Below are 27,709 nucleotides of genomic sequence, written 5' to 3'. Positions count from 1 at the left end.
GCAGGGTAGCCTCGTGGGGCGGCAGGGTAGCCTCGTGGTTAGAGCGTTGGACTAGTAACCAAAAGGTTGAAAGTTCAAACACCAGAGCTGACAAGGTACAAATCTGTCGTTCTGCCTCTAAACAGGCAGTTAACCCACTGTTCCTAGGACGTCATTGAAAATAAGAATTTGTTCTTAACTGACTTGCCTAGTAAAATAAAGGTTAAGTTTAAAACAATGAAAAAAATAATCCATATGACAGTATCTTAAGGTCCTAACTAGATATGTACCGTAGGCCTGCTATGGAATATTTTGGGTTGAATGATCTCAGGCCTGGTAAGTGAGGTCAATTCAGAAGAGGACAGGCATGGATTATCCTAGAGTATCTTAGTTTCTAGTTTGGCTGTCATGACTCGTGACATATTAGGCCCACGTCTTTTGTCAAATCTGGGTGCCTTGAGGCCAATAGGGTTTCCTCTCTCCCCTCCGTCAGTAGAATGTGTGCGCCGAGATTTGTAATAAGGGCAAGTCGAGGATCACACCATTCCCATACATTATTGGAATGCCCGTGCTTGGCAGTGTACCTGTAACGGCTGCAACTTTCCCAAGACTCAGCTCCAGGCCTTAGCTCCCAGAATCAGCTCCCAGCCCTCCCAGATCAAAGGGTAAAAGAAAGTTCATGTTAATCCTCAATGGATTAGGAACCCATGAGTGATTAAATGTGACTTCTGTCTTCAGAAAAAAAGGACAAATTACTATACCACCTTCATCTGGGAACTTTACAGTGGGCTCTTCTCGGAACAAAATCCAGATTACATATCTCTATTTCCATCGTCTTTATAATAACCGATTCATCACGTTATGATCACGGAAAATATTGCATTTCTCAGGCGCTCATCATCTCCCGAGACAGTGGAAGTCCTAGGAATACAGTTACCCCTACATGTAATTCCCAACGTTCCCAGGGAACGTTATACAATCCTACAATTCTTATCAAAGTGAAACTACAGCTAGTTCTTATCACAAGCACATATCCCCCTGACAGCTTGAGCAGAACCGAATCCATGGTGTTTGACTCTGAGGATTGGGTAGACAGACAGACAGACAGACAGACAGACAGACAGACAGACAGACAGACAGACAGACAGACAGACAGACAAACATGTTTGTTCATTGCCTCTGCAGTTAGCCAGTGGTGTTTCCTCTCCTCAAAACAACCTCCTGGGACTTGCTGCTACTCAGTGATGTCTATGCATCAGCACAGCCCCTTTAGACTGCAACCAGATACAGTATGTGCTTCTTGCCAGAGCACCAACATCTAGACCAGCTCCACCTTACAGACCTGTACTTTATGGATAGGAAGGAAGGAAGAATACATTTTGTCGGATGATGCCGGATGATGTTCTTACCAGCTGCACAGTTGCCAGCGTGTGTGTGAGTGGCACATTTGGATCACCTGGGGCGGCAGGGTAGCCTAGTAGTTAGAGCGTTGGACTAGTAATCAAAAGGTTGCAAGTTCAAATCCCCAAGGTACAAATCTGTCATTCTGCCCCTGAACACACAGTCAACCCACCATTCCTAGGCCATCATTGAAAATAAGAATTTGTTCTTTACTGACTTGCCTAGTAAAATAAAAAAAACATATCCTATCAGAATTGCACCACCATGTGGTTAAAGGTAATCTTTATTATTCCATATGGAGATTTGGTTTGCAGGCAGGATAAATACACAACACACAATACAAAAGAGGCAATGTGAATAAAATTAAATATAAAGATATATGGGGAAAAAATGGCAAATATTTTTCATTCTCCCTCCTGTAGTGCCTCAAACACACCCCTACACCTCCGTTGCAGAACGGTGGTATGGCTGATAGTGGAACGGCCGTCAAGCCTCCTGAACCTGAATCAGTCAGCATCCCGATGGAGGAAACCATCTGTAATGGGGGAACACAGGAGCCTTCTCTGTTGACAAATCTGAAGAAGGTGGAGAACCACATCACAGAGGCCCAGCGTTTCTCCCATCTCCCCAAGCGTTCGGCGGTGGACCTGGAATTCACAGAGCTCTCCTACACCATCCGTGAAGGGCCGTGCTGGAGAAAGAGAGGTACAGTAACATACACCACATTGTCTGTCGACGATCCTCAAACGAACAGGTGTATGGGGCAGGAGATCTTCCTGGCCACGTGTCTGACCAGGAAAAACTCTGGACTTTGGTTATGGCCTGGAACTAGGGCCCTGAGTCTTTTCCTAGTCAGTTCTTGTTGTCAGTAAAAGCTCCTTGCCCTAGTTGAGGCTTCCTGAATCGTTTAGGACCAATTTGCTGCTGGATTGACTATTTGTTTCTTGGTGATAGCAGTCAGAATAGGTGCGAATTAGAGATACCTCAGTGTCTAGATTTGCATTGCATGATTAAATAGATGTATGTTGACAAAAGCAATGACTGTGAGCAGATGAGCTCTCCACTTACCAGTGTGCTGTACTAGTGGGAGTGGTCCTTCTGAGGACACTAATGAGAGGATAACTCATGCGCTAGGACTGTGACCTTAAAATGGCAACTCCACCACTTTTCAACCTAATTTTCAATATCTCCACAATACCAGCTACATAGGTGAAAACTGCACATTTTTATGTTTTGTAGAAAAGTAGAAAAGAACAAACGTTCTACCCAAAAACAGTGATTTTCAAACACTTTGAGATATGTGGTGACATGGGGAGAAACCAATTACACTCTCTCTGGCTAGAAACGTGTTGCATTTCCCCCCCCCCTTCTTTTAATCCTACCCTGTGATGTCACAGGGAATCATTTCTTTTTAGGAACTTTCTTCTTTTCTTTAAAATACATGTAGACACTGGTGTGGTGCTGGAGATGATGAATAGGAAGTTGAAAAGTGGCAGAATTTTCCTGTTCTGCCTGTGCTCTTCTGTCGAAGCAATTGCAGTAAATAATTCACCACCATTACACTAAGCTGTGGGCCCTCAGAATGCTCTGCAGGAAATGGGCTGTGTTTGAGCGGTTTATGCTTTATGGTCAAGAAAATGATATTCCATCACAAGTGTCATGCCAAAATGAAACATTGACTATTGACTATTGACTCAGGATTTCGGATTTAGAAAAGTCACGTGACATTTTCTCTATAAATCTCTCACATGGCAAGAAATCCACATCCAAAGCGGGTAACATCTTAATTCTCTCAGGTGTGCAAGATAAGCTAAAAATGAACTGTCTGCACATTCTCTCTTTACCTCTTCCTCTTTACTCTTTTTATTCTCTATCTCTCTTGCACGCTCTCTCTCCCTCTCTTTCTCTCTCTCCCCGCCACTGGGCACACACTGGTTGAATCAACGTTATTTCCACGTTTTTCTTCAATGAAGTTACGTTGAACCAACATGGAATAGACATTCAATTGAAGTCTGTGCCCAGTGGGCTCTCTCTCTCTCTCTCTCTCTCTCTCTCTCTCTCTCTCTCTCTCTCTCTCTCTCTCTCTCTCTCTCTCTCTCTCTCTCTCTCTCTCTCTCTCTCTCTCTCTCTCTCTCTCTCTCTCTCTCTCTCTCTCTCTCTCTCTCTCTCTCTCTCTCTCTCTCTCTCTCTCTCTCTCTCTCTCTCTCTCTCTCTCTCTCTCTCTCTCTCTCTCTCTCTCTCTCTCTCTCTCTCTCTACCTTCTCACTGTTCCTCACAGTCACAAGCCATGCAGTATAGTGGTAGAGAAACTATCCCCTTCAGCCAGCACAGCCAGCCCCCATGCTAATACACACAGCTGTCTTATTCAGCCTTTGATGTCTCTGAAATCCAGGAACACTGATCACAGCTCCTATATGTTTAATTTTGGGGGACCTCATCATTACTGGGGGAAGGGACTTGTGGCTTTACATCCGTATACACAGGTATGCGTCCCAAATGGCACCCTAATCCCTATATAGTGCACTACTTTTGACCAGAGGGCACTACTTTTGACCAGGGCTCTGGTCAAAAGTAGTGCAGTATATAGGGAATAGGGTGCCATTTGGGAATCAGACATAGTGGTTAAGAGTGCCATGGTGCCACACACTGAGTGTGTAAGTATCCCCTGGACTAGCCTAGGAGTTTGACAGGTTTGCAAACAGTTGTCAGTTGCTTTGAATGGCTCTGTCCCCCCTAATCCACATCTCACTCTGGGGCTGCATGTACATTGCTGGCAGACAGGGATAGATCAATATAGTAACTGTTTTATGTCCCCCATCATCAATGAAAAAGCAACAAATCAGTTGATTCTTGCCAAACAAGTCACGTGTGGCAGCCGCGGAATTTAAGTACAGCTAATCGTTTGATAATAGATACCTGGGTCAGAGAATTACACTAATTGACTGAGTGTAGATGTTGTACTGTGTTTATGTACTGCATGCACCGCTGTACATGGTGAAGGTTTAGTGGAGCATTAGGTTCAAGGTCAACACAGATGACTGACACAGAGGTATGCCAGCTAGCACACAGACATACTAGTCATCTGTTATGAAACCCATGGATTGACCATCATCACCCAGTCACAATTAGGGCCAGGAGTTTTTCCAGGAGTTTTTCCTAACCAGATGACCTGGCCCTAGTTGCACAACAATGAACGGCAGACCTGAAGATCTGAATTTTCAAAGCCATGATCAAATCTCACGCTAGCTCTCCGGGACTAGTAGACCTGTAGCTCAGAGCTGGCAAAAAAATACTCTTCCACTCCCCTTACTAACTGGGCACCTTCCCAAAAGCCATGAGCAAACCTTGAATAAAACACTTTCCAATGTCAGTGTTTTGTCATTTGCCCTCGGTCCAGCAGCATCACTGCCTCGATAAATGCAGTGCCGGACCAGTCTGTGTCATATAGGCTGGTTCTCTCATTCTACACAGGCTGTCTGATATCACATAATGGAATGTCAGCTGCATTGAAGGTTGTTTGAAATGTCATTGCCTTATTTAGCATTGCAGTCTGAATCAGACTTTGGAGAGAGCACTCGAGAGTAAGTGGCAGATTCCAATTCAATCAAATCCACGGAGCACATAATGCATATTTCAGTCTGGTTCACATGCACACGGACACATGCACACACATGCACACACACCCACGCATGCACGCGTGCACACACACACGCGCACACACTTGCACGCACACCATCCATCCATCCATCCATCCACTGCACTCTCAGTGAGACACTGATTGATGTGGTGCAGCTAGCTACTGATAAGCCCTTTTCTAAACAAAGACATGTGAATAAGTAGCATACTGAAACCTAGCTGAAATCCTGCCTCAAAGGTGTTCCTTAAAATAGACAACTAAGCTGCTGTGCTGTGTGAGGATATAACGTGGAGGGTTAATAGAACAGTGTGCTTCCTGGAATTTAAAGAGGTCTTAAGCCATGGGGAGCAGACTGAGACAGGAAAAGTACCTGTTTTCCTGCATAATAGCAACATTATATTTTGGCATGCGACAATGTCTTACACTGCTAGTGTTCCAGTTTCCTTTAAACTGTTCTCCAAAGCAAAGACTAAGATGTAAACACCTCTAGCCTCTTTTTCTGTGTGTGTGTGTGTGTGTGTGTGGACTTGTTGTCCTTTCTTGTCAGGACCAGAATGTCCTGACATGATAGGAAAACAAGAACATTTATGAAATATCTGGATGTTTTGCATGTCCTGAAAAGTGAAAATGCTACTTTAGGTTTAAGGGTTAGGGGTTTTTAGGGTTAGGGTTAGGGGTTTGGGGTTAAGGTTAGGTTTACAGTTAGTGTTATGTTTAGGGATTTGGGAAAATCGTATTTTGAATGGGAATACATTTTTACTCACCAAAAAGTCTTGACAAGTAACGTAAACATAGCTCTGTGTGTGCATGCATGTGCATGTGTTTCATTCATCTTGACACTGCCCTAGTATTGTGTTCACTTCACATGACATCACATGCTGTCATCACCTCACATGACAGAGATCAAGGACAAGGTGGAACTAGCTAATTGAAAATACACTATAAATATACATACACTATATAAACAAAAGTATGTGGACACCCCTTCAAATGAGTGGTTTCAGCTATTTCAGCCACACCCGTTGCTGACAGGTGTAGAAAATCGAGCACACAGCCATGCAATCGCCATAGACAAACATTGGCAGTAGATTGGCTTTACCGAAGAGCTCAGTGACTTTCAACGTGGCACTGTCATAGGATGCCACCTTTCCAACAAGTCAGTTTGGCAAATCTTTGCCCTGCTAGAGCTGTCCTGGTCAACAGTAAGTGCTGTTATTGTGAAGTGGAAACGTCTAGGAGCAACAACAGCTGGGCCGCAAAGTGGTAGGCCACACAAGCTTACAGAACGGAACCGAAGAGTGCTGAAGCAAGTACATTGTAGCGCGTAAAAATCGTCTTTCTTCGGTTGCAACACTCACTACCGAGTTCCAAAGTGCCTCTGGAAGCAATGTCAGCACAAAAACTGTTCATTGGGAGCTTTATGAAATGGGTTTCCACGGCCGAGCAGCAGCACACAAGCCTAAGATCTCCATGTGTAATGCCAAGCGTCGGCTGGAGTGGTGTAAAGCTCGCCGCCATTGGACTCTGGAGCAGTGGAAATCAGTTCTATGGAGTGGTGAATAACACTTCATTACCTTGCAGTCCTACGGACAAATCTGGGTTTGGCGGGTGCCAGGAAAACGCTACCTGCCCTAATGCATAGTGCCAACTGTAAAGTTTGGCGGAGGATAAATAATGGTCTGGGACTGTTTTTCATGGTTCGGGCTAGGCCCCTTAGTTCCAGTAAAGGGAAATCGTAACAATACAGCTTACAATTACATTCTAGATGATTCTGTGCTTCCGACTTTGTGTGAACAGTTTGGGGAAGGCACTTTCCTGTTTCAGCATGACAATGCCCCCATGCACAAAGCGAAGTCCATACAGAAATGGTTTTTCGAGATCGGTGTGGAAGAACTTGACTGAACTGCAAAGAGCCCTGACCTCAACTCCATCGAACACCTTTGGGATGATTTGGAATGCCGACTGCGAGCCAGTCCTAATCGCCCAACATCAGTGCCCAACCTCACTAATGCTCTTGTGGCTGAATGGAAGATAGTCCTTCATAGCAATGTTCCAAAGCCTTCCCAGAAGAGTGGAGGCTGTTATAACAGCAAAGAGGGGACCAACTCCATACTAATGCCCATACTTTTGGTCAGGTAGTGTACTTCCCCTCCACTTCCAATCTATTAAGGCATGTAGAGTGAGTTTCTCTTAACACTGAGGATAGAAGAACACCTTTACGCACACCTTATGAACACCTTAAGAACACCTTATGGCAACTGTAAGGAGTATTAACCTGATGAGGAGATGAGGTCACTTGTGGGGCTGCTGCACAGGAGGAGAATAAATATTCCCGCCATAGTTGCCTGCTGAGATCACAACCGTTTTTCGTTGCCTCCTGGGTGCTGTAGTTTGTTTTACAAGTGTTATTTTTTTCATTAAGTAGGAGGATTTATTAGCCTCCTGGGTGGCGCAATGGTCTATGGCACTGCATCGCAATGCTAGCTGTGCCACCAGAGACTCTGGGTTCGAGTCCAGGCTCTGTCACAGCCAGATGTGACCGGGAGGTCCATGGGGCGACACGTCGTCTGCCTAGCGTCGTCTGCGTTAGGGAGTGTTTGGCTGGTAGGGATATCCTTGTCTCATCGTGCACTCGCGACTTCTGTGGCAGGCCAGGCGCAGTGCACGCTAACCAGGTACACGGTATTTCCTCTGACACACATTGGTGCGGCTGGCTTCCGGGCTGGATGCGCACTGTGTTAAGAAGCAGTGCGGCTTGGTTGGGTTGTGTTTTGGAGGATGCGTGGCGTTCGACCTTCGTCTCTCCCGAGCCCGTTGTAGCGATGAGACAAGATAGTAACTACTAACAATTGGATACCACGAAAAGGGGGTAAAATTAAAAATATATATCTTTTTTTAAAAAGGAGGATTTATTGACTGGATGCAACAACAACAACGACAAAAAACGTCCAGCTTGAAAGCTGAATGTAGAAAGTAAATACTTTGGTCGCTGCAGGATGAGCTCAACTCAACACTCACATTTTACCCTCTCATTTCATCAACAATAACTTTATCCTTTGAATTTCTCCTTATCCTTTGGGATAGCATTGAGATGCTATGTCAGCCGTGTTTAAAGACCATTATTGACCACACATCAACTTCCAAACAATGTGCCTATAGCCCTTCATACCATTTTTCCTGGTCATTAATCAAATTCAATACTTCTCTAGGCTAGGGAATCCTTCTCTGTGTTCTAGATCAGCTTTCCAAGCTGAGTTAAACCACATCTAGGTGATTCTGATGGTGATGATGATGTGGACTGTAATCACTTGCCATGACAGGCCAAAATTTTATTTTTGAATTTTTTTGATTTCACCTTTATAAAACCAGGTAGGCTAGTTGAGAGCTTTGGTGACAAATCGGATGGCATTGTGATAGACTGCATCCAATTTGCTGAGTAGAGTGTTGGAGGCTATTTTATAAATGACATCGCCGAAGTCAAGGGTTGGCAGGATAGTCAGTTTTACAAGGGCATGTTTGGCATCATGAGTGAAGGATGCTTTGTTGCGAAATAGGAAGCCAATTCTAGATTTAATTTTGGATTGGAGATGCTTAATGTGAGTCTAGAAGGAGAGTTTACAGTCTAACCAGATACCTAGAATATGTGGACAACTACAAATACCTAAGTCAGAACCGTTCAGAGTAGTGATGCTGGATGGGCGGGCAGGTGCGAGCAGCGATCGGTTGAATAGCATGCATTTAGTTTTACTTGCATTTAAGAGCAGTTGGAGGACACGGAAGGAGAGTTGTATGGCATTGAAGCTCGTCTGGAGGTTAGTTAACACAGTGTCCACAGAAGGGCCAGCAGTACACAGAATGGTGTCGTCTGCGTGGAGGTGGATCAGAGATTCACCAGCAGCAAGAGCGACATCATTGATGTATGTGTGTATGTATGTATGTATGTCCTAGACGTTCAATTCTCATGGCTTTTAGCCGTACCCTTATCCTACTTCTCCTCTGTTCCTCTGGCGATGAAGAGATGAATCCAGGCCCTGCAGTGCCTAGCTCCACTCCTATTCCCCGGGCACTCTCTTTTGATGACTTCTGTAACCGTAAAAGCCTTGGTTTCATGCATGTTAACATTAGAAGCCTCCTCCCTAAGTTTTTTTTATTCACTGCTTTAGCACACTCTACCAACCCGGATGTCTTAGCCGTGTCTGAATCCTGGCTTAGGAAGACCACCAATAACTCTGAAATCTCCATCCCTAACTCCAACATTTTCAGACAAGACAGAACGGCCAAAGGGGGTGGTGTTAGCCTGCAGAGTTCTGTCCTACTATCCAGGTCTGTACCCAAACAATTTGAACTTCTACTTTTAAAAATCCACCTCTCTAAAAACAAGTCTCTCACCATTGCCGCCTGCTATAAACCACCCTCTGCCCCCAGCTGTGCTCTGGATACTATATGTGAACTGATTGCCCCCCCCCTTCTATCTTCAGAGCTCGTGCTGCTAGGTGACCTAAACTGTGACAAGCTTATTAACACCCCGGCCATCCTACAATCTAAGCTTGATTTCCTGCATCCGTAATGGGTCAGCGGTCAAACGACCTCCACTCATCACTATCAAATGCTCCCTGAAACACTTCAGCGAGCAGGCCTTTCTAATCGACCTGGCCCGGGTATCCTGGAAGGATATCGACCTCATCCTGTCAGTAGAGGATGCCTGGTTATTTTTTTAAATGCCTTCCTTGCCATGGCCTTCGAAAGAACTGGAACAAAGCGCAGCGTGGTGAGCGTACATTTTTCCTTTATTTTCCTTGACGCCAACAAAACAATAAACCATACGAAATGGCCGTGAAGCTTAAGGGCTATAGTGCCACAAACAAAGTGAACAACCCACAAAGACAAGTGGGAAAAAGGGCTGTCTAAGTATGGTTCCCAATCAGAGACATATACATATGTATATACAGAGACATATACAGCTGTCACTGATTGAGAACCATACCCGGCCAAAACAAAGAAATACAAAACATAGAAAATAGGACATAGAATGCCCACCCCACATCACACCCTGACCTAACCAAATAGAGAAATAAAACGGCTCTCTAAGGTCAGGGCGTGACATTCCTCACCATCTTAAATAAGCATGCCCCATTCAAGAAATGTAGAACCAGGAACAGATATATCCCTTGGTTCTCTCCAGACCTGACTGCCCTTAACCAACACAAAAACATCCTGTGGCATTCTGCATTAGCATTGAACAGCCCCCGTGAAATGCAACTTTTTAGGGAAGATAGAAACCAATATACACAGGCAGTTAGAAAAGCCAAGGCTAGCTTTTTCAAGAAGAAATTTGCTTCCTGCAACACAAACTCAAAATGTTTTGGGACATTGTAAAGTCCATGGAGAATAAGAGCACCTCCTCTCAGCTGTCCACTGCACTGAGGATAGGAAACTCTGTCACCACAGATAAATCCACTATAATTGAGAATTTCAATAAGCATTTTCCTACGACTGGCCATGCTTTCCACCTGGCCACACCTACCCCGGCAAACAGCACTGCACCCCCCACAGCAACTCTCCCAAGCCTTCCCCATTTCTCCTTCTCCCAAATCCAGTCAGCTGATGTTCTGAAAGTGCTGCAAAATCTGGACCCCCACAAATCACCTGGGCTAGACAATCTGGACCCTTTCTTTCTAAAATGATCTGCCGAAATTGTTGCAACCCCTATTGCTAGCCTGTTCAACTTCTCTTTCGTGTCGTCTGAGAATCCCAAAGATTGGAAAGCAGCTGTGGTCATCCCCCTCTTCAAAGGGAGGACACTCTTGACCCAAACTGCTACAGACCTATATCTATCCTACCCTGCCTTTCTAAGGTCTTCGAAAGCCAAGTTAACAAACAGATCACCGACCATTTCGAATCCCACCGTGCCTTCTCCGCTATGCAATCTGGTTTCAGAGCTGGTCATGGGTGCACCTCAGCCACGCTCAAGGTTTTAAACGATATCTTAACCGCCATCGATAAGAAAAAATACTGTGCAGCCGTATTCATTAACCTGGCCAAGGCTTTCGACTCTGTCAATCACCACATCCTCATCGGAAGACTCAACAGCCTTGTTTTCTCAAATGATTGCCTCGCCTGGTTCACCAACTATTTCTCAGTGTGTCAAATCTGAGGGCCTGTTGTCCGGGCCTCTGGCAGTCTCTATGGGGGTGCCACAGAGTTCAATTCTTGGGCCGACTCTCTTCTCTGTATATATCAATGATGTCGCTCTTGCTGCTGGTGAGTCTCTGATCCACCACTACGCAGACGACACCATTCTGTATACTTCTGGCCCTTCTTTGGACACTGTGTTAACAACCTCCAGATTAGCTTCAATGCCATACAAATCTCCTTCCTTGGCCTCCAACTGCTCTTAAATACAAGTAAAACTAAATGCATGCTCTTCAACCGATCGCTGCCTGCACCTGACCGCCCATCCGGCATCACTACTCTGGACGGTTCTGACTTAGAATATGTGGACAACTACAAATACCTAGGTGTCTGTAAACTTTCCTTCCAGACTCACATAAAACATCTCCAATCCAAAGTTAAATCCAGAATTGGCTTCCTATTTTCGAACAAAGCATCCTTCACTCATGCTGCCAAGCATACCCTCGTAAAACTGACCATCTTGCCGATCCTCAAATTTGGCGATGTCATTTACAAAATAGCCTCCAACACCCTACTCAACAAATTGGATGCAGTCTATCACAGTGCCATCTGTTTTGTCACCAAAGCCCCATATACTACCCACCACTGAGACCTGTTGGCTGGCCCTCGCTTCATATCCGTCAACAAACCCACTGGCTCCAGGTCATCTACAAGACCCTGCTAGGTAAAGTCCCACCTTATCTCCGCTCGCTGGTCACCATAGCTGCACTCACCCGTAGCACGCGTTCCAGCACGTATATCTCACTTCTCACCCCCAAAGCCAATTTGGCCGCCTCTCCTTCCAGTTCTCTACTGCCAATGACTGGAATGAACTACAAAAATCTCTGAAACTGGAAACACTTATCTCCCTCACTAGCTTTAAGCACCAGCTGTCAGAGCCGCTCACAGATCACTGAACCTGTACATAGCCCATCTATAAATAGCCCAAACAACTACCTCTTCCCCTACTGTATTTATTTATTTATTTTGCTCCTTTTCACCCCAGTATTTCTACTTTGCACACTCATCTACTGTCAAATCTACGATTCCAGTGTTTATTAATTGCTATATTGTATTTACTTCGCCACCATGGCCTATTTATTGCCATTACCTCCCTTAACTCACCTCATTTGCTCACATTGTATATAGACTTATTTTTTCTACTGTATATTTGTTTTACTCCATGTGTAACTCTGTGTTGTTATATGTGTCGAACTGCTTTGCTTTATCTTGGCCAGGTCGCAGTTGTAAATGAGAACTTGTTCTACCTGGTTAAATAAAGGTGAAATAAAAAAATAAAAAATAAAAATGTATGCAGAGGAAAGAGTCGGCCCGAGAATTGAATCCCGTGGCACCCCCAGAGGTCCGGACAACAGGCCCTCCAATTTGACACACTGAACTCTGTCTGAGAAGTAGTTGGTGAACCAGGCGAGGCAGTCATTTGAGAAAGGCTGTTGAGTCTGCCGATAAGAAGTTGACTGTGCCTTTAAACAGCTTGGAAAATTCTGGAAAATGATGTCATGGCTTTAGAAACTTATGATAGGCTAATTGACATCATTTGAGTCAATTGGAGGTGTTCCTGTGGATGAATTTCAAAGCATACCTTCAAAATCAGTGTCTCTTTGCTTGACATCATGGGAAAATCAAAAGAAATCAGCCAAGACCTCCACAAGTCTGGTTCATCCTTGGGAGCAATTTCAAACTCCTGAAAGTACCACATTTATCTGTACAAGCAATAGTACGCAAGTATAAACACCATGGGACCACGCAGCCATCATACCACTCAGGAAGGTGACGCGTTCTGTCTCCTAGAGATGAACGTACTTTGGTGCGAAACAGGTACAAAAGTATCTATATCCAGAGTAAAACGAGTCCTATATCGACATAATCTGAAAGGCCGCTCAGCAAGTGTGACGACCCTCCCACTTTGTCTGCCGTATTCTTTCTTTTTGTTCTTGTTTTCCTTAATAGGATGCCGGTCGGCGGAGCCGGGAGGGTCGTCAGTGACATGGGATACACCGGGTGTGTCCCGGGATAAATACACCTCTTCCCCATTCATTGAGGAGACTCTCTCCATGCAGACACACTTATAGATTTTGGTTGTGGCATTTTTGCGGCCGTTTGTTTGCTTTGGCACCTTTCCACACCCCTCATTATCACATTTATGCACGCAAACACTCCCTTACACTACTGATTACTGACCACACACACCATTGTTAATTGTATTTAGTTTACCTCAGTTAACAAATATATTTTGTTATTCCTTATCTTTCGTTATTCCGTTGTCTCCCTTTTTGTTACAAACTTCGAGCCGGTTCGTGACACAGGAAGAAGCCACTGCTCCAAAACCACCATAAAATAGCCAGACTACGGTTTGCAACTGCACATGGGGACAAAGATCGTACTTTTTGGAGAAATGTCCTCTGGTCTGATGGAAGAAAAATAGAACTGCTAGGCCATAATGACCATCGTTATGTTTGGAGGAAAAAGGGGGGGGGGTGGCTTGCAAGCTGAAGAACACCAACCCAACCGTGAAGCACGGGGGTGGCAACATGTTTTGGGTGTGTTTTGCTGCAGGAGGATCTGGTGCACTTTACAAAACAGATGGCATCATGAGGTAGGAAAATTATGTGAATATATTGAGGCAACATATAAACCAAAAAGATTGACCTAAGTTAAACAATTTAAAGGCAATGCTACCAAATACTAATTGAGTGTATGTAAACTTCTGAACCACTGGGAATGTGATGAAATAAATAAAAGATAAAATAAATCATTCTCTTTACAATTATTCTGACATTTCACATTCTTAAAATAATGTGGTGATCCTAACTGACCTAAGACAGGGAATTTGTACGAGGATTAAATGTCAAGAGCATCCTGATGGGTTGCATCACTGCCTGGTATGGCAACTGCTCGGCCTCCGACCGCAAGGCACGACAGAGAGTACTGCGAATGGCCCAGTACATCACTGGGGCCAAGCTTTCTGCCATCCAGGACCTCTATACCAGGCGGTGTCAGTGGAAGGTCATAAAATTTGTCAAAGACTCCAGCCACCCTATTCATAGACTGTTCTCTCTCCTACCGCACGGCAAGCGGTACCAGAGCGCCAAGTCTAGGTCCAAGAGGCTTCTAAACATCTTCTACCCCCAAGCCATAAGACTCCTGAAATTCTAATCAAATGGCTACCTAGACTATTTGCATTACCCCTCCCCCTATTTTACACCGCTGCTATTCTCTGTTGTTATCATCTATGCATAGTCACTTTAATAACTCTACCTACATATTACCTCAACTAACCGGTGCCCCTGCACATTGACTATGTACCGGTACCCCCCCTGTATATAGTCTCACTATTGTTATTTCACTGCTGCTCTTGAATTACTTGTTACTTTTACATCTTATTCTTATCCATATTTTTTTAAACTGCATTGTTGGTTAGGGGATCGTAAGCAAGCATTTCCCTGTAAGTTTTACACCTGTTGTATTCGGCGCATGTGACTAATATAATTGAATTTAAGTTATTACTGAAATGAATCAGCTTGTCAGGGCAATCACTCATACCATTTGTGACATATATACAGTGGTGGAAAAAGTACCCAATTGTCATACATGAGTAAAAGTAAAGATACATTAATAGAAAATAACTCAAGTAAAAGTGAGTCACCCAGTAAAATACTACTTGAGTAAAAGTCTAAAAGTATTTGGTTTGAAATATACTTTAGTATCAAAAGTAAATGTAATTGCTAAAATATACTTAAGTATCAAAAGTAAAAATAAAATTATAAATCGTTTCAAATTCTTAATATTAAGCAAATATTTTTTATTATATAGCCAGGGGCACACTCCAACACTGACATAATTTACAAATTAAGCATTTGTGTTTTGTGAGTCCGTGAGTCTATCAGATCAGAGGCAGTAGGGATGGCCAGGGATGTTTTCTTGATTAGTGCGTGAATTTGACCATTTTCATGTCCTGCTAAGTATTCAAAATGTGATGAGTACTTTTTGTTGTCAGGGAAAATGTATGGAGTAAAAAGTACATAACTTTCTTTAGGAATGTAATGAAGTAAAAGTAAAAGTTGTCAAAAATATAAATAGTAAAGTAAAGTACAGATACCATAAAAAACCTACTTAAGTAGTACTTTAAAGTATTTTTACTTAAGTACTTTACACCACTGCATAGATGGACCTATTCCTTACACAATACAATATCACTGATCTCTCTGAGGGATTTTCTAAGTGTCTGGTCTTTTTCCAGGTTTTAAAGCCTTACTTAAGTGCCTGTCGGGGAGGTTCTGCAGCCGAGAGCTGATCGGAATCATGGGGCCCTCTGGGGCCGGCAAGTCCACTCTGATGAACATCCTGGCTGGCTACAGGTGAGAGGGCTGTTATCATTATTTTGCATAGTTTTTGTTTTAAAGGAGAATGGAACACCAGTCTACCATACATATATTGTTTATGTTTTATTCAGATATATCAGAACACGAGAGGGAGATAGGTGTAACAGGGTAAAGGGTTGAGGCAGGAATTGAATCCTGGTCTCTAGGGGTCCTACATGTGCATATGAGCGGGTAACGTTACCGCTCAGCAACGGCTCTGCACTGCTTTTGCATAGCTTACACTACCTGCAAGCACTTATTTTTGCTTATTCAATTATTCATCCCCATTTTCAACCAACACCTCTTGTCTGACATCAATTTCCCCAAAAGTCTTCCCACTCTGTTTCATTCCACTGTGATTGGAATGTTAACCCATTGTCTTTGTTTTACAAACGTCTGCCTGCACACATAACATTATTATTGTAAAAACTGGAAGCATCTAAAGTAACTGTGAGGAAGGTCTAGTACCTAGTATTAGGTTTTTACAGTACCCAAAACCATTTCGGGGTGTTTTACACAATTGTGGGATGTGTTTGACCATGGGAAAAGAGCCACAGATAATGTGGGTTTGATGGAAATAAACCCATGTGTGTTTATTATCAATCATCATGTCACTGCACCGGGAGTAGTCAAATTAATACATTTGTATTTGTCCATTCTCCACTCCTGTGTCTCCTCCTTAGGGAAACAGGCATGAAAGGGAAGATCTTGGTGAATGGGAAACCCAGAGATCTCCGCACGTTTCGTAAGATGTCCTGTTATATCATGCAGGATGACATGCTGCTGCTGCACCTCAGTGTCCGGGAAGCCATGATGGTGAGAGCCTTGGGTCGTGTTCATTAGGGCACACAGTTGAAAACATTTTTAAACGTTTTGCACCTTAAAACTAAAAATTATTATTGGACAAACCTCCCTGTTTCAGTCCGTTTTCTTCCGTTTGGTGTCGAATGACCATGACCCAGACACATGTTTGTATTGGGAGAATAGGTTGTATGTTTGTGGTTTGTTATTATGCAGCAATGATGGACTAAATTACTGTATTCTATGGATTTAATGTTGTTTCAGGTTTCGGCCAACTTGAAGCTCAGTGAAACTATGGAAGTGAAAAAGGAACTGGTGAGAAATGAACAACTTGCAAATGTGTGAAATTATACATACAGTGGGGAGAACAAGTATTTGATACACTGCCGATTTTGCAGGTTTTCCTACTTACAAAGCATGTAGAGGTCTGTAATTTTTATCATAGGTACATTTCAACTGTGAGAGATGGAATCTAAAACAAAAATCCAGAAAATCACATTGTATGATTTTTTAAGTAATTAATTTGCATTTTATTGCATGACATAAGTATTTGATCACCTACCAACCAGTAAGAATTCCGGCTCTCACAGACCTGTTCGTTTTTCTTTAAGAAGCCCTCCAGTTCTCCACTCATTACCTGTATTAACTGCACCTGTTTGAACTCGTTACCTGTATAAAAGACACCTGTCCACACACTCAATCAAACAGACTCCAACCTCTCCACAATGGCCAAGACCAGAGAGCTGTGTCAGGACATCAGGGATAAATTGTAGACCTGCACAAGGCTGGGATGGGCTACAGGACAATAGGCAAGCAGCTTGCTGAGAAGGCAGCAACTGTTGGTGCAATTTTTAGAAAATGGAAGAAGTTCAAGATGACGGTCAATCACCCTCGGTCTGGGGCTCCATGCAAGATCTCACCTCGTGGGGCATCAATGATCATTAGGATGTGAGGGATCAGCCCAGAACTACACGGCAGGACCTGGTCAATGACCTGAAGAGAGCTGGGACCACAGTCTCAAAGAAAACCATTAGTAACACACTACGCCGTCATGGATTAAAATCCTGCAGCGCACGCAAGGTCCCCCTGCTCAAGCCAGCGCATGTCCAGGCCCGTCTGAAGTTTGCCAATGACCATCTGGATGATCCAGAGGAGGAATGGGAGAAGAAGGATGAGTACAACCCCAATAACACCATCACAACCGTGAAGCATGGAGGTGGAAACATCATTCTTTGGGGATGCTTTTCTGCAAAGGGGACAGGATGACTGCACCGTATTGATGGGTAAGATTGATCAGTAAGAGCATTGAAGATGGGTCGTGGCTGGGTCTTCCAGCATGACAATTACTCGAAACGCACAGCCAGGGCAACTAAGGAGTGGCTCCGTAAGAAGCATCTCAAGGTCTTGGAGTGGCCTAGCCAGTCTCCAGACCTGAACCCAATAGAAAATCTTTGGAGGGAACTGAAAGTCCGTACTGCCCAGCGACAGCCCCGAAACCTGAAGTATCTGGATCAGGTCTTATTGAGGAGTGGGCCAAAATCCCTGCTGCAGTGTGTGCAAACCTGGTCAAGAACGACAGGAAACGTATGATCTCTGTAATCGCAAACAGGTTTCTGTACCAAATATTAAGTTCTGCTTTTCTGATGTATCAAATACTTATGTCATGCAAATTAATTACTTAAAAATCATACAATGTGATTTTCTTGATTTTTGTTTTAGATTCCGTCTCTCACAGTTGAAGTGTACCTATGATAAAAAATTACAGACCTCTACATGCTTTGTAAGTAGGAAACCTGCAAAATCAGCAGTGTTATCAAATACTTGTTCTCCCCACTGTACGACTGTAATTTGTGTTTACCTACTAATGGTAGACAGTGTTGGTGCGTGTGCTTGCGTGTGTGTGTGTAGGTGAATGAGATCCTGACTGCTCTAGGGCTCCAGGAGTGTGCTCACACTCGCACCAGCTCCCTATCTGGGGGGCAGTGTAAACGGCTGGCAATCGCCCTTGAGCTAGTCAACAATCCCCCGGTCATGTTCTTTGATGAGCCAACCAGGTAAGAGGCTCTCTATGTCACCATGTCCACCTGCTCCATCAATTATGGGACAAGATAAGCCCTTGTACATTCTTGTTGGTGTGGCAGTGTTACTTGATCTAAGGCCTGGAGGAAAAACTCCTGGTCTTACTTGGAGTCAGGAAGCAGGTGCAGAAGGTACGTTTAATGATAAGAGAAGGGAGATAAACACAACAGGAGGGTACTGAACGTGAACGAAACCAGCACTGCCTAATGACTGATGCTACTGAGGGCTAAATAAAGGGAGAGGAATCAAGACGATGATGAGGTCCAGGTGTGCGTAATGATGGCGCCAGGACAGCTGGTTAGTAGACCGGCAATGTCGAGCGACGGAGAGGGGCAGCGGGAGTAGTTATGACACTACTGATGATGTAACATGACCTCCACCTCCACCACGGATTAAATCTCCCTTCCCCCTCAGAATATGTGAAATGTAGCCATGCACTGAAAGTGCCTTTCTATCTGCCCCCTCAGGGATTAATAAAATTGTATGGAATTGAATTAAATTGAATTATTTAGCCATCAGTAGCCTGAGTTTTGGGGCCGGAGTAAATTGGACATAACCCCGTAGTGGTATACTGTACATTCCATATTCATTTGAAATAGAGGTTGTTTGTCAACTACCGGAATCCTGCTGGTCCTGCTTCCCTAACTCTCTCCCTGTCTATGTCTGTTGTTTCCAGTGGACTGGACAGTGCCTCCTGTTACCAAGTGGTTTCTCTTATGAAATCTCTAGCCCTGGGGGGACGCACCATCATCTGCACCATCCACCAGCCCAGCGCCAAACTCTTTGAGATGTTTGATAAGGTACAAACAGGCCTCTCTCTGTCCACTTCCATCAAATGATTCGACAACACATGAACACTGAGAGACCATACAGAGCTGTGGCAGTTGTCCCCTGGTTGTAGGGAGGAGTTTTTCCTAACCCTGTAACCTGACCAGACCACAACATTTCCAGGCCCCCCTAGTTGTATAAAAGCCCTGCATTTTTTTCTGGTAGGGTCACGTGTCACGACTTACGCCGAAGTTGGTTCCTCTCCTTGTTCGGGCGGCAGTCGGAGTCGCCGATCTTCTAGCCATCATCGATCCACTTCATTTTCCTTTTGTCTTGTCTTCCCACACACCTGGTGTCAATTCCCTCATTACATGTTGTGTATTTAACCCTCTGTTCCCCCCATGTCTTTGTGCGGAATTGTTTATTGCAAGTGCACGTTTTCTCTGGTGCGCGACGGGTTTTGTACCCATTTGTTTGTTCTGGTTTCCGGTGGGTTTATGAATAAAACTGCTCCGTTGATTACCCAGTTGTGCTCTCCTGCGCCTGACTTCCCTGCCGCCAGTTTCGCACTCCCTTACATCACGTGATCAGGAAAAACCCATGTCTCCACCCACGGACCAGCTGTGTCTTTCTCTCCACCTGATGTGTTGTTTCGTCCTTCCACAGCTGTACATCCTGAGTCAGGGCCAGTGCATATACAAAGGCACCGTCCCATACCTCATCCCCTATCTGAAGAACCTGGGGCTCCACTGCCCCACCTACCACAACCCGGCAGATTTCAGTGAGTTCAACGGGACCTCAGAACAGAGCACACACACTTAATATCCATTAAATATCTTTCTCTTTTGCCCCACATTGCAGACCTCTGCCGGGTTGCGTTAATACCCTCTTCACAATGCCTTAAAAATACAGTTGTATTGCCCTACTAGCTATGCATAGTGTGTTTTAGTAACAGGGTATTCATAGAAAGTGTTAACAGGATTTTCTGTCCAGTCATCGAAGTGGCATCGGGGGAGTATGGAGACTGGAATCCTGTTCTGTTTGAGGCGGCCCAGGGTGGAATGTGTGCCATAGAGGAGAAGGAGAAGTCATGTGACAAAAATGACACATCCGCTGTTTGTCCAACAACGTGCCTCAAGGTGAGTACTAATGCTACATACAACTGAGGATCGCTAAGGAATAAAGCCCCGTTCACTGACGCGCACGCCCACTCGCGCGCCCTCTGTTTTGTCTTGACATGCCCCCTGTCTGCCTCTTTTCACAGGACTCAGGAGCCATTGAGAGCCATTCATTTGCCACAAGCACTTGGACACAGTTTTGCATTCTCTTCAATAGAACGTTGATGACAATATGTCGAGACCAGGTATGTGAGTAGAGTGACAAGGGGTTCCTCGGTTAGCTGGGTCGCTAACAGTAAGCAATAGCACGCATGTATACATCAACTTTTTTGGGCTAGTCTTAAGCCAAGCCATGGATTAGTGGACAAGTCACTTTTAAGTGAGATCTTCCATTGAGCATGCTTATAAACCCGCCCCATGCATCCATCAGTGACATGAGGATGAGTGAATTGTATAAGAGAGGGGGGCATGCATGCCGTGAGTCATTGTAAGCGTTTCTGTTTCAGGTGTTGACACACCTAAGGCTGATGTCACACATCTCTATAGGAGTACTGATCGGCTTGCTCTACTTGAACATTGGCAACGACGCCAGCAAGGTCTTCAACAACACCGGCTTCCTCTTCTTCTCCATGCTCTTCCTCATGTTCGGAGCTCTGATGCCCACCGTGCTCACATGTGAGTTGACCGAATTGTGAGGGGGACTTGTTCGTTCACCAGGAGGAACTTTGCAGTCAATAGTTTCGTCCTTAAATGGCACCCTATTCCCTGGTCAAAAGTAGTGCACTAAATAGAGAATAGAATATAATAAAGCCATTTGAGATGTAACCAAGTTTTCTGTCTCTGTAAGTCTTTTCACAATGCATGTTCTTAGCCTAGGCCCGAGGGATATCATTAACCCTGGGTTTAAACAAGCTAGCTTACTCAGAAGGGTCACATAAGCATTTGTTAACTCTGCTAGGCTAACTAAAACCAATGTCAATTCACCTTGATTTATTTAGTCAGCGTAGTCCATTGGATAGTCCATTCAGCAACGAACGTCATTGTTTCCCAGGGAACCCCTAGGATCCATGACATTGGTAATTATGTTAAAGAAGGCAAGCTGTTTTAATTATTGTTTGCCATTTCGTAATGTCTGACCTGCAGTTCCTCTGGAGATGTCAATTTTTCTGAGGGAACATCTAAACTACTGGTACAGCCTGAAGGCTTACTATCTGGCTAAGACTATGGCTGACATTCCATTCCAGGTGAGTTGGTCATCCAAACAAAGCAGGCACACAGCAAAGTGTGTGTGTGTGTCTCAGAACCCCAACAGCATAATACAACATAGATACAGCAGCGCCACCCAGTGTTAATGTACAGTACGGCCCGCTCTTCCCCAGGTCCTCTGCCCCGTCATGTACTGCAGTATAGTGTACTGGATGACCGATCAGCCTCCGGAGGCCACCCGCTTCCTGCTCTTCCTGGCCCTGTCCATCTGCACGGCCCTGGTAGCCCAGTCACTAGGGCTCCTGGTTGGTGCTGCCTCCACCAACCTCCAGGTACCTCCTGGAACTAACTAAATGCGAACTAATGCTAATGTTTCACCATCTGGCTAATTTTCATGACACTTTGCACTGGCACATGTAGCCTTCATGGGTATGTGTCTCCTAGTCTGTACTAGCCTAGCGCAACCTTTGCATGAACAACCAGATCTACTTTTGTCCAGGATGACTTGTCACTTGCAACGTGTGCAGACCATTAGCCCCTCTACCTGTCTGTCTTTCCACAGGTGGCCACTTTTGTCGGCCCCGTCACTGCCATTCCTGTTCTTCTCTTCTCGGGTTTCTTTGTCAACTTTGACACCATTCCCAAGTACCTGCAATGGAGCTCTTATGTGTCCTATGTCAGGTATGTCCCACTCGTGCTGTAGCCGGGTCTAGTGGTAACCCTGCTGACCTTGAACTACACATGACATGACCACTACCGGTGGAGGTTTGACCCCCCAGAGTCCAACGCTTTACGTCTTCTACAGTGGGAAGGAAAAGTATGTGAACCCTTTTGGAATTACCTGGATTTCTGCATAAATTGGTCATCAAATTTGATCTGATCATCGTCTAAGTCACAACAATAGACAAACACAGTTTGTTTAAACTAATGACACACAAAGAATTTATTTTTTTGTGTCTTTATTGAACACGCCGTGTAAAAATCCACAGTGCAGGTTGGGAAAAGTATGTGAACCCTTGGATTTAATAACAGGTTGACCCTCCTTTGTCAGCAATAACCTCAAACAAACATTTTCTGTAGTTGCAGATCAGACCTGCACAACGGTCAGGAGGAATTTTGGACTATTCCTCCTTACAAAACTGTTTCAGTTCCACAATATTCTTGGGATGTCTGGTGTGAACCGCTCTCGAGGCCGTGCCACAGCATCTCAATTAGGTTGAGGTCAGGACTCTGACTGGGCCACTTCAGAAGGAGTGTTTTCTTCTGTTCAAGCCATTCTGTTGATTTACTTCTGTCTAATGGGTTGGTGTCCTGTTGCATTATCTACCTTCTGTTTAGCTTCAATTGTAAGACAGAGCCTTACATTCTCTGTCTTGATAAACTTGGGAATTCATTTTTCCGTCAATGGTAGCAAGCTGAGGCAGCAAAGCAGTCCCAAACCATGATGCTCCCTCCACCAAAGTTTACAGTTGGGATGAGGTTTTGATGTTGGTGTGTTGTGCCTTTTTTTTCTCCACACATAGTGTTGTGTTTTCCTTCCAAACAACACAACTTTAGTTTCATCTGTCAACAGAATCTTTTTAGCGCTGTGGAACATCCAGGTGCTCTTTTGCAAACTTCAGACGTGCAGCAATGTTGTTGTTTTTGGACAGCAGTGGCTTCTTCCATGGTGTCCTCGCATGAACACCATACTTGTTTAGTGTTTTACATATTGTAGACTCATCAACAGAGATGTTAGCATCTTCCAGAAATTTCTGTACGTTTTTAGCTGACACTACGATTCTTCTTAACCTTTGAGAATTCTGCGCTGTGCTCTTGCAGTCATCTTTGCAGGACAGCCACTCCTAGGGAGAGTAGCAACAGTGCTGAACTTTCTCCAATTATAGACAATTTGTCTTACTGTGGACTGATGAACATCAAGGCCTTTAGCGCTACTTTTATAACCCTTTCCAGCTTTATATACGGTAAGTCAAAAAATCTTAGGTCTTTTGAGATCTATTTTGTTCAAGGCATGGTTCACATCAGGCAATGCCTGTTGCTCAAACCAACATCTCCAATCTCATCTCATTGATTGGACTCCTGGTGAGCTAACTTATTAGCCAAGGGGTTCACATACTTTTCCCAACCTAAACTATGAATGTTTAAATGATGTATTCAATATAGAAAAGAAAAATACAATAATTTGTGTGTTATTAGATTAATCACACTATGTTTGTCTATTGTTGTGATTTAGATGAAGATCAGATCAAATGTTATGTCAAATTTATGCAAGATATCCATGTAATTCCTAAGGGTTCACATACTTTTTCTTGCCACTGTACCTATAAGTGTCTCCACTACTCACTTCATGCCTGCTTATCTCAATAAAATATGAAACGAGAGAGGGGGGGTAAAATGTCGCAATGCACAGGAACACTGTGGTTGTTTGCATTGAATTGACCTGTAAATAATAACAATACAGGTACCTGTCATCTGGTTGAATCTAGATGTTAGACCAATTAGTCTGTGTTGCCTCCCAGGTACGGCTTCGAGGGGGTGATCCTGTCCATATACGGGATGAACCGTACCTATCTGTATTGTCCGGGGAAAGTGTGTAAATTCCAGAAGCCTGAGGAGGTCCTCCAACTGTTGGACGTGGAGGACGCCAAGCTCTACATGGACTTCATTGTTCTGGGGATCTTCTTCGTGATTCTCCGATTGGCCACCTACCTAGTGCTGCGCTACAAGGTCAAGTCAGAGCGATAGGTCTCACCCTCAAGGCCCCCACCCTGTTTTGTGCAAAGCTATTGTACTGTACCACGTGGGCCCAACATATAATACTGGATATCAATACCATAAATCGCTGTTTGGAAAAACTGGAATATATCACTTTTCTCTGAAGTCATGATGTGACCAGAGAAGAGACATCTAACAAACATAAATGTTTTACCTCAGCAAGTAGGACTCCAAACATCTACAAGCATCTCTATGTACAGTAGGGTAGTACTGATGAGGGCACGCAGACTATTCAAAGGACTGACCTGCAGGAACAACCAAAAACAGAGAATGTTTACACATCATTTAGCCTTGGCATAGCCAGAGGACATTCTACTGTTGCACTGGAGTGTGTCTGGTTTTAAAGACAGAATGAATCAGTATTTTAATCAAATTTCCTCAACTGAACGGAACTATTCACTTTTCTTCCTATCTTTGACTCTCATCTATGTTTTAGTTACAGTTTTGAGAACTAGAAAATAAATATGACTTATTTTACCTGGTAACAATGTATGAAAAACAAATCTGTACATTATTAGGCTATTGACTTGTTTTTATACTGTCTGAAAAATGTACCTTTCTCTAAAATGGATGATTCTCCTAATGATATATTTTTTGGTTTCTCTAATCAATTAACTGTTCACGTCCTACATGATGTACTGTATGTATGCAACATTGTTGAGTTTAGTTTGGGTAATAGATTAAATAGGTAATATTATCCTCAAACATAGTCCTAAACCTGTCTCCACTGCCACAGTAATGTATATATTTATAGTGTAACCAGAGATGCAACATTCAAACTTTACTTCTACCTAACAATGGATGACTTTAAAGGCCCAGTGCAGTCAAAACCGTTACTTCCTGTGTTTTATATATAATTCCAAACTATGAGGTTGGAATAATACTGTGAAATTGTGAAAATGATGATAGTCCTCTTAGTGTTAGAGCTGTTTGGGGGGGGGAAAACACCTGAAATTTCAGCCAGTTTTGGTGGGATGGAGTTTTGGCCTGCCTGGTGAAATCACCAGGCGGTAAATTAGTTAATGGACCAATAAGAAAGAGTTCCAAACTTTCCTGCCAATAACAGCTAGTTTTCTGTTTTCCCCTCCCCACTCAGATCACTCCAAGACATTCCTAGCAAAATTATTACTTGAGAAATTGCTCTTTGGTAAAAAATAATCCCAGTAAAAGGTACTTAATTGTTACCCAAAAATGATTTGATATTGAGATAAAAATGACAGTATTTGACCTTTAATAATATAATGGCTGTTTTATATAAACCTTCATTACAGTCTAGTCATCCATGGCTAACTGCCACCTTGCGCACAAGCATTCACGGTCTCAGTTCGTAGGACTTGCTTGATATTCTTATGAGTGTGTGTGAGTTGCATATTTGACCGTTGTTGGAATTGGGATACCCGGATTTCAGGAAAACAAGCCAAGAGAATGAGTTACAGTAGGCTATGTTGCAAAATTTTGTTGGATTCTGAATTTTCAGTTACAATAAACTGTGACATTCCTCAAATATTTTAATTATCTCACATATTTTGACCTCTTTCTCCCCACCAGCCGTCCCTATGTTGAAAGCCTTTGCTATATGACAAACTTGATCATTTGTACAGCATCGCAAATGGCTGGTATTTCAATAAAGACTTTAGATTTTACTCACTTATGATTGTGTTGCAATGTGTTTGTCATGGATCATGGGGAATATATAGCCAAGATCTCAACTCCAAGAATTTAAGCTCTGACTCTTTCAAGTTGCTAGCAAAATGTAAATTCTTAAACCCTCACCATGTGCCTATGTTTGTTTTCTGTTGTTGAATGCCTTTCTTTGTTTGTGAAAACCCATTGCTTTCTAATGAAACGTTAGTCAAAATACAATCACTGATAGTTACCTTGATGAGATTCAATTGGCACATGAGCATTCGCACTGAGTTGCCATCTTAGAGCAACAGCAATGAGGCACTCTCTGCGGAGACGGAAGAAAGCAAATGTTTCCAATTTTCCACTTAACTTCCATTTCCCTGAAAAACATATGTTGGGACTCTGCTCAGGTGCCTTTAAAAATATATATATATATTTTATTTTTGCATTTTCCAATTAAGAACATTCAAAATAAAAATGACAAAGAAATTAGACAACAATATAACAAAGTGAAAATAAAATAACCTTACAAGACAACAGACAATGATGTAAATGCAATAAAAAATAAAAAACGTATATAGTATATGAAAAAAACTACAATAATAAAAAATGAATGAGACATTGGATCACATGGTCACCTGCCGTAGGCTACATATTATACATATTAAGTGTGAAACATTACATGAGGATTATATGCAATCAATGTGATGTGAGGGGAGATTCTCCATATAATCAATAAAAGGTTGCCAAATTCTGTAAAATGTCTTTAACTTATTCCTCAAACAGTAAGTGATTTTCTCCAGTGGGATACAACTATTACCTTCTGACAGCCACACTGCAACTGGCAGGGGGAATCCGATTTCCATTTCAAGGCAATACATTTCTTAGCAATCGCTAGCAATATTTCTGTTAGCTTTATAGTATGGCTTTGCCTAAGATTGGAATGAGTAAAGTTACCCAGTAGACAGACCTACGGGTTTAAAGGGAATGCAGCCACATGAACTGAGCATATGGTATCGCATACCCCTTGCCAAAAACTTTGTCGTTTTGAACACTGCCAAGTGGAATGTTCCTTCAACTGAGCCACATCTAAAACATAGGGAGGAGATATCAGGGTTGAACTTGTGCAATCTAGATGGGGTGATATAATGCTGATGGAAGAAATTAAACTGGATCATAGTCCCTCATCAAGATCAATACCTAGATCTTTTTCCCATCTAAGTCAGGGTTTATCTAGCTCAGGCAGTGGTAGTCCTGACATAAGAGCATTGTAAACACAGGAAATGGTCTTGAACAGTGGTTGGTCTGCATGGAGTTGTTCAATAGGTGGCATCTTAGGTAGGTTCCATTGTCCCTTGAGATTCATCCTAATGAAACTTTGTAGTTGTGAGACAAATGGTACTTCTGTTTCAGCTGTTCAAGGACATGAGAATCCCCTCCTCATAGCAATGTTCCAGAAGAGTGATACCCTTATCAAACCATGCTCTAAAGTGACTATTCTGGAAAAACATAGGAATCAATTTATTGTTCCATAGAGGGGTTTTAGAAATCCCTCTTGTCTGAACAGCTCGTGCAGTCTGTACCATGCCAGGACAGAATGTATAATTAAAGGGCTGTCTGTGGTAGTTTTATATAGATTTCGTGTCCCATTTGTAAAACAATTCTACCCCAGTGTCCTCATGTATCTCAAACTTTTCAATGTTCAACCATAAGGGAGAAGGACCATTGTCAAACCTCTGAGCCAGAAATCTAGACTGTGCAGCCCA

The 27,709-nt window shown here is 43.4% G+C and overlaps 1 protein-coding gene across 1 annotated transcript; it reads left to right on the top strand.

Moving 5' to 3' along the window:
* Positions 1-1,043: 1,043 nt before the first annotated feature.
* Positions 1,044-26,077, top strand: LOC135553350 (ATP-binding cassette subfamily G member 4-like). Its single transcript, XM_064985501.1, has 15 exons — positions 1,044-1,067; positions 1,803-2,085; positions 15,450-15,567; positions 16,254-16,386; positions 16,636-16,686; positions 18,280-18,425; positions 19,127-19,250; positions 19,885-19,999; positions 20,212-20,357; positions 20,483-20,581; positions 20,843-21,011; positions 21,480-21,580; positions 21,716-21,874; positions 22,105-22,223; positions 24,062-26,077. Exons 1-15 carry the CDS (start codon positions 1,044-1,046, stop codon positions 24,285-24,287), a joined length of 2,013 nt encoding a protein of 670 aa, XP_064841573.1. The 3' UTR covers positions 24,288-26,077.
* The last annotated feature ends 1,632 nt before the right edge of the window (positions 26,078-27,709 follow it).

This window comes from Oncorhynchus masou, chromosome 13, assembly GCF_036934945.1.
Source record: "Oncorhynchus masou masou isolate Uvic2021 chromosome 13, UVic_Omas_1.1, whole genome shotgun sequence".
In the NCBI taxonomy this organism is placed as follows: domain Eukaryota; kingdom Metazoa; phylum Chordata; class Actinopteri; order Salmoniformes; family Salmonidae; genus Oncorhynchus; species Oncorhynchus masou.
This window is presented reverse-complemented; position numbering and strand designations above follow the sequence as displayed.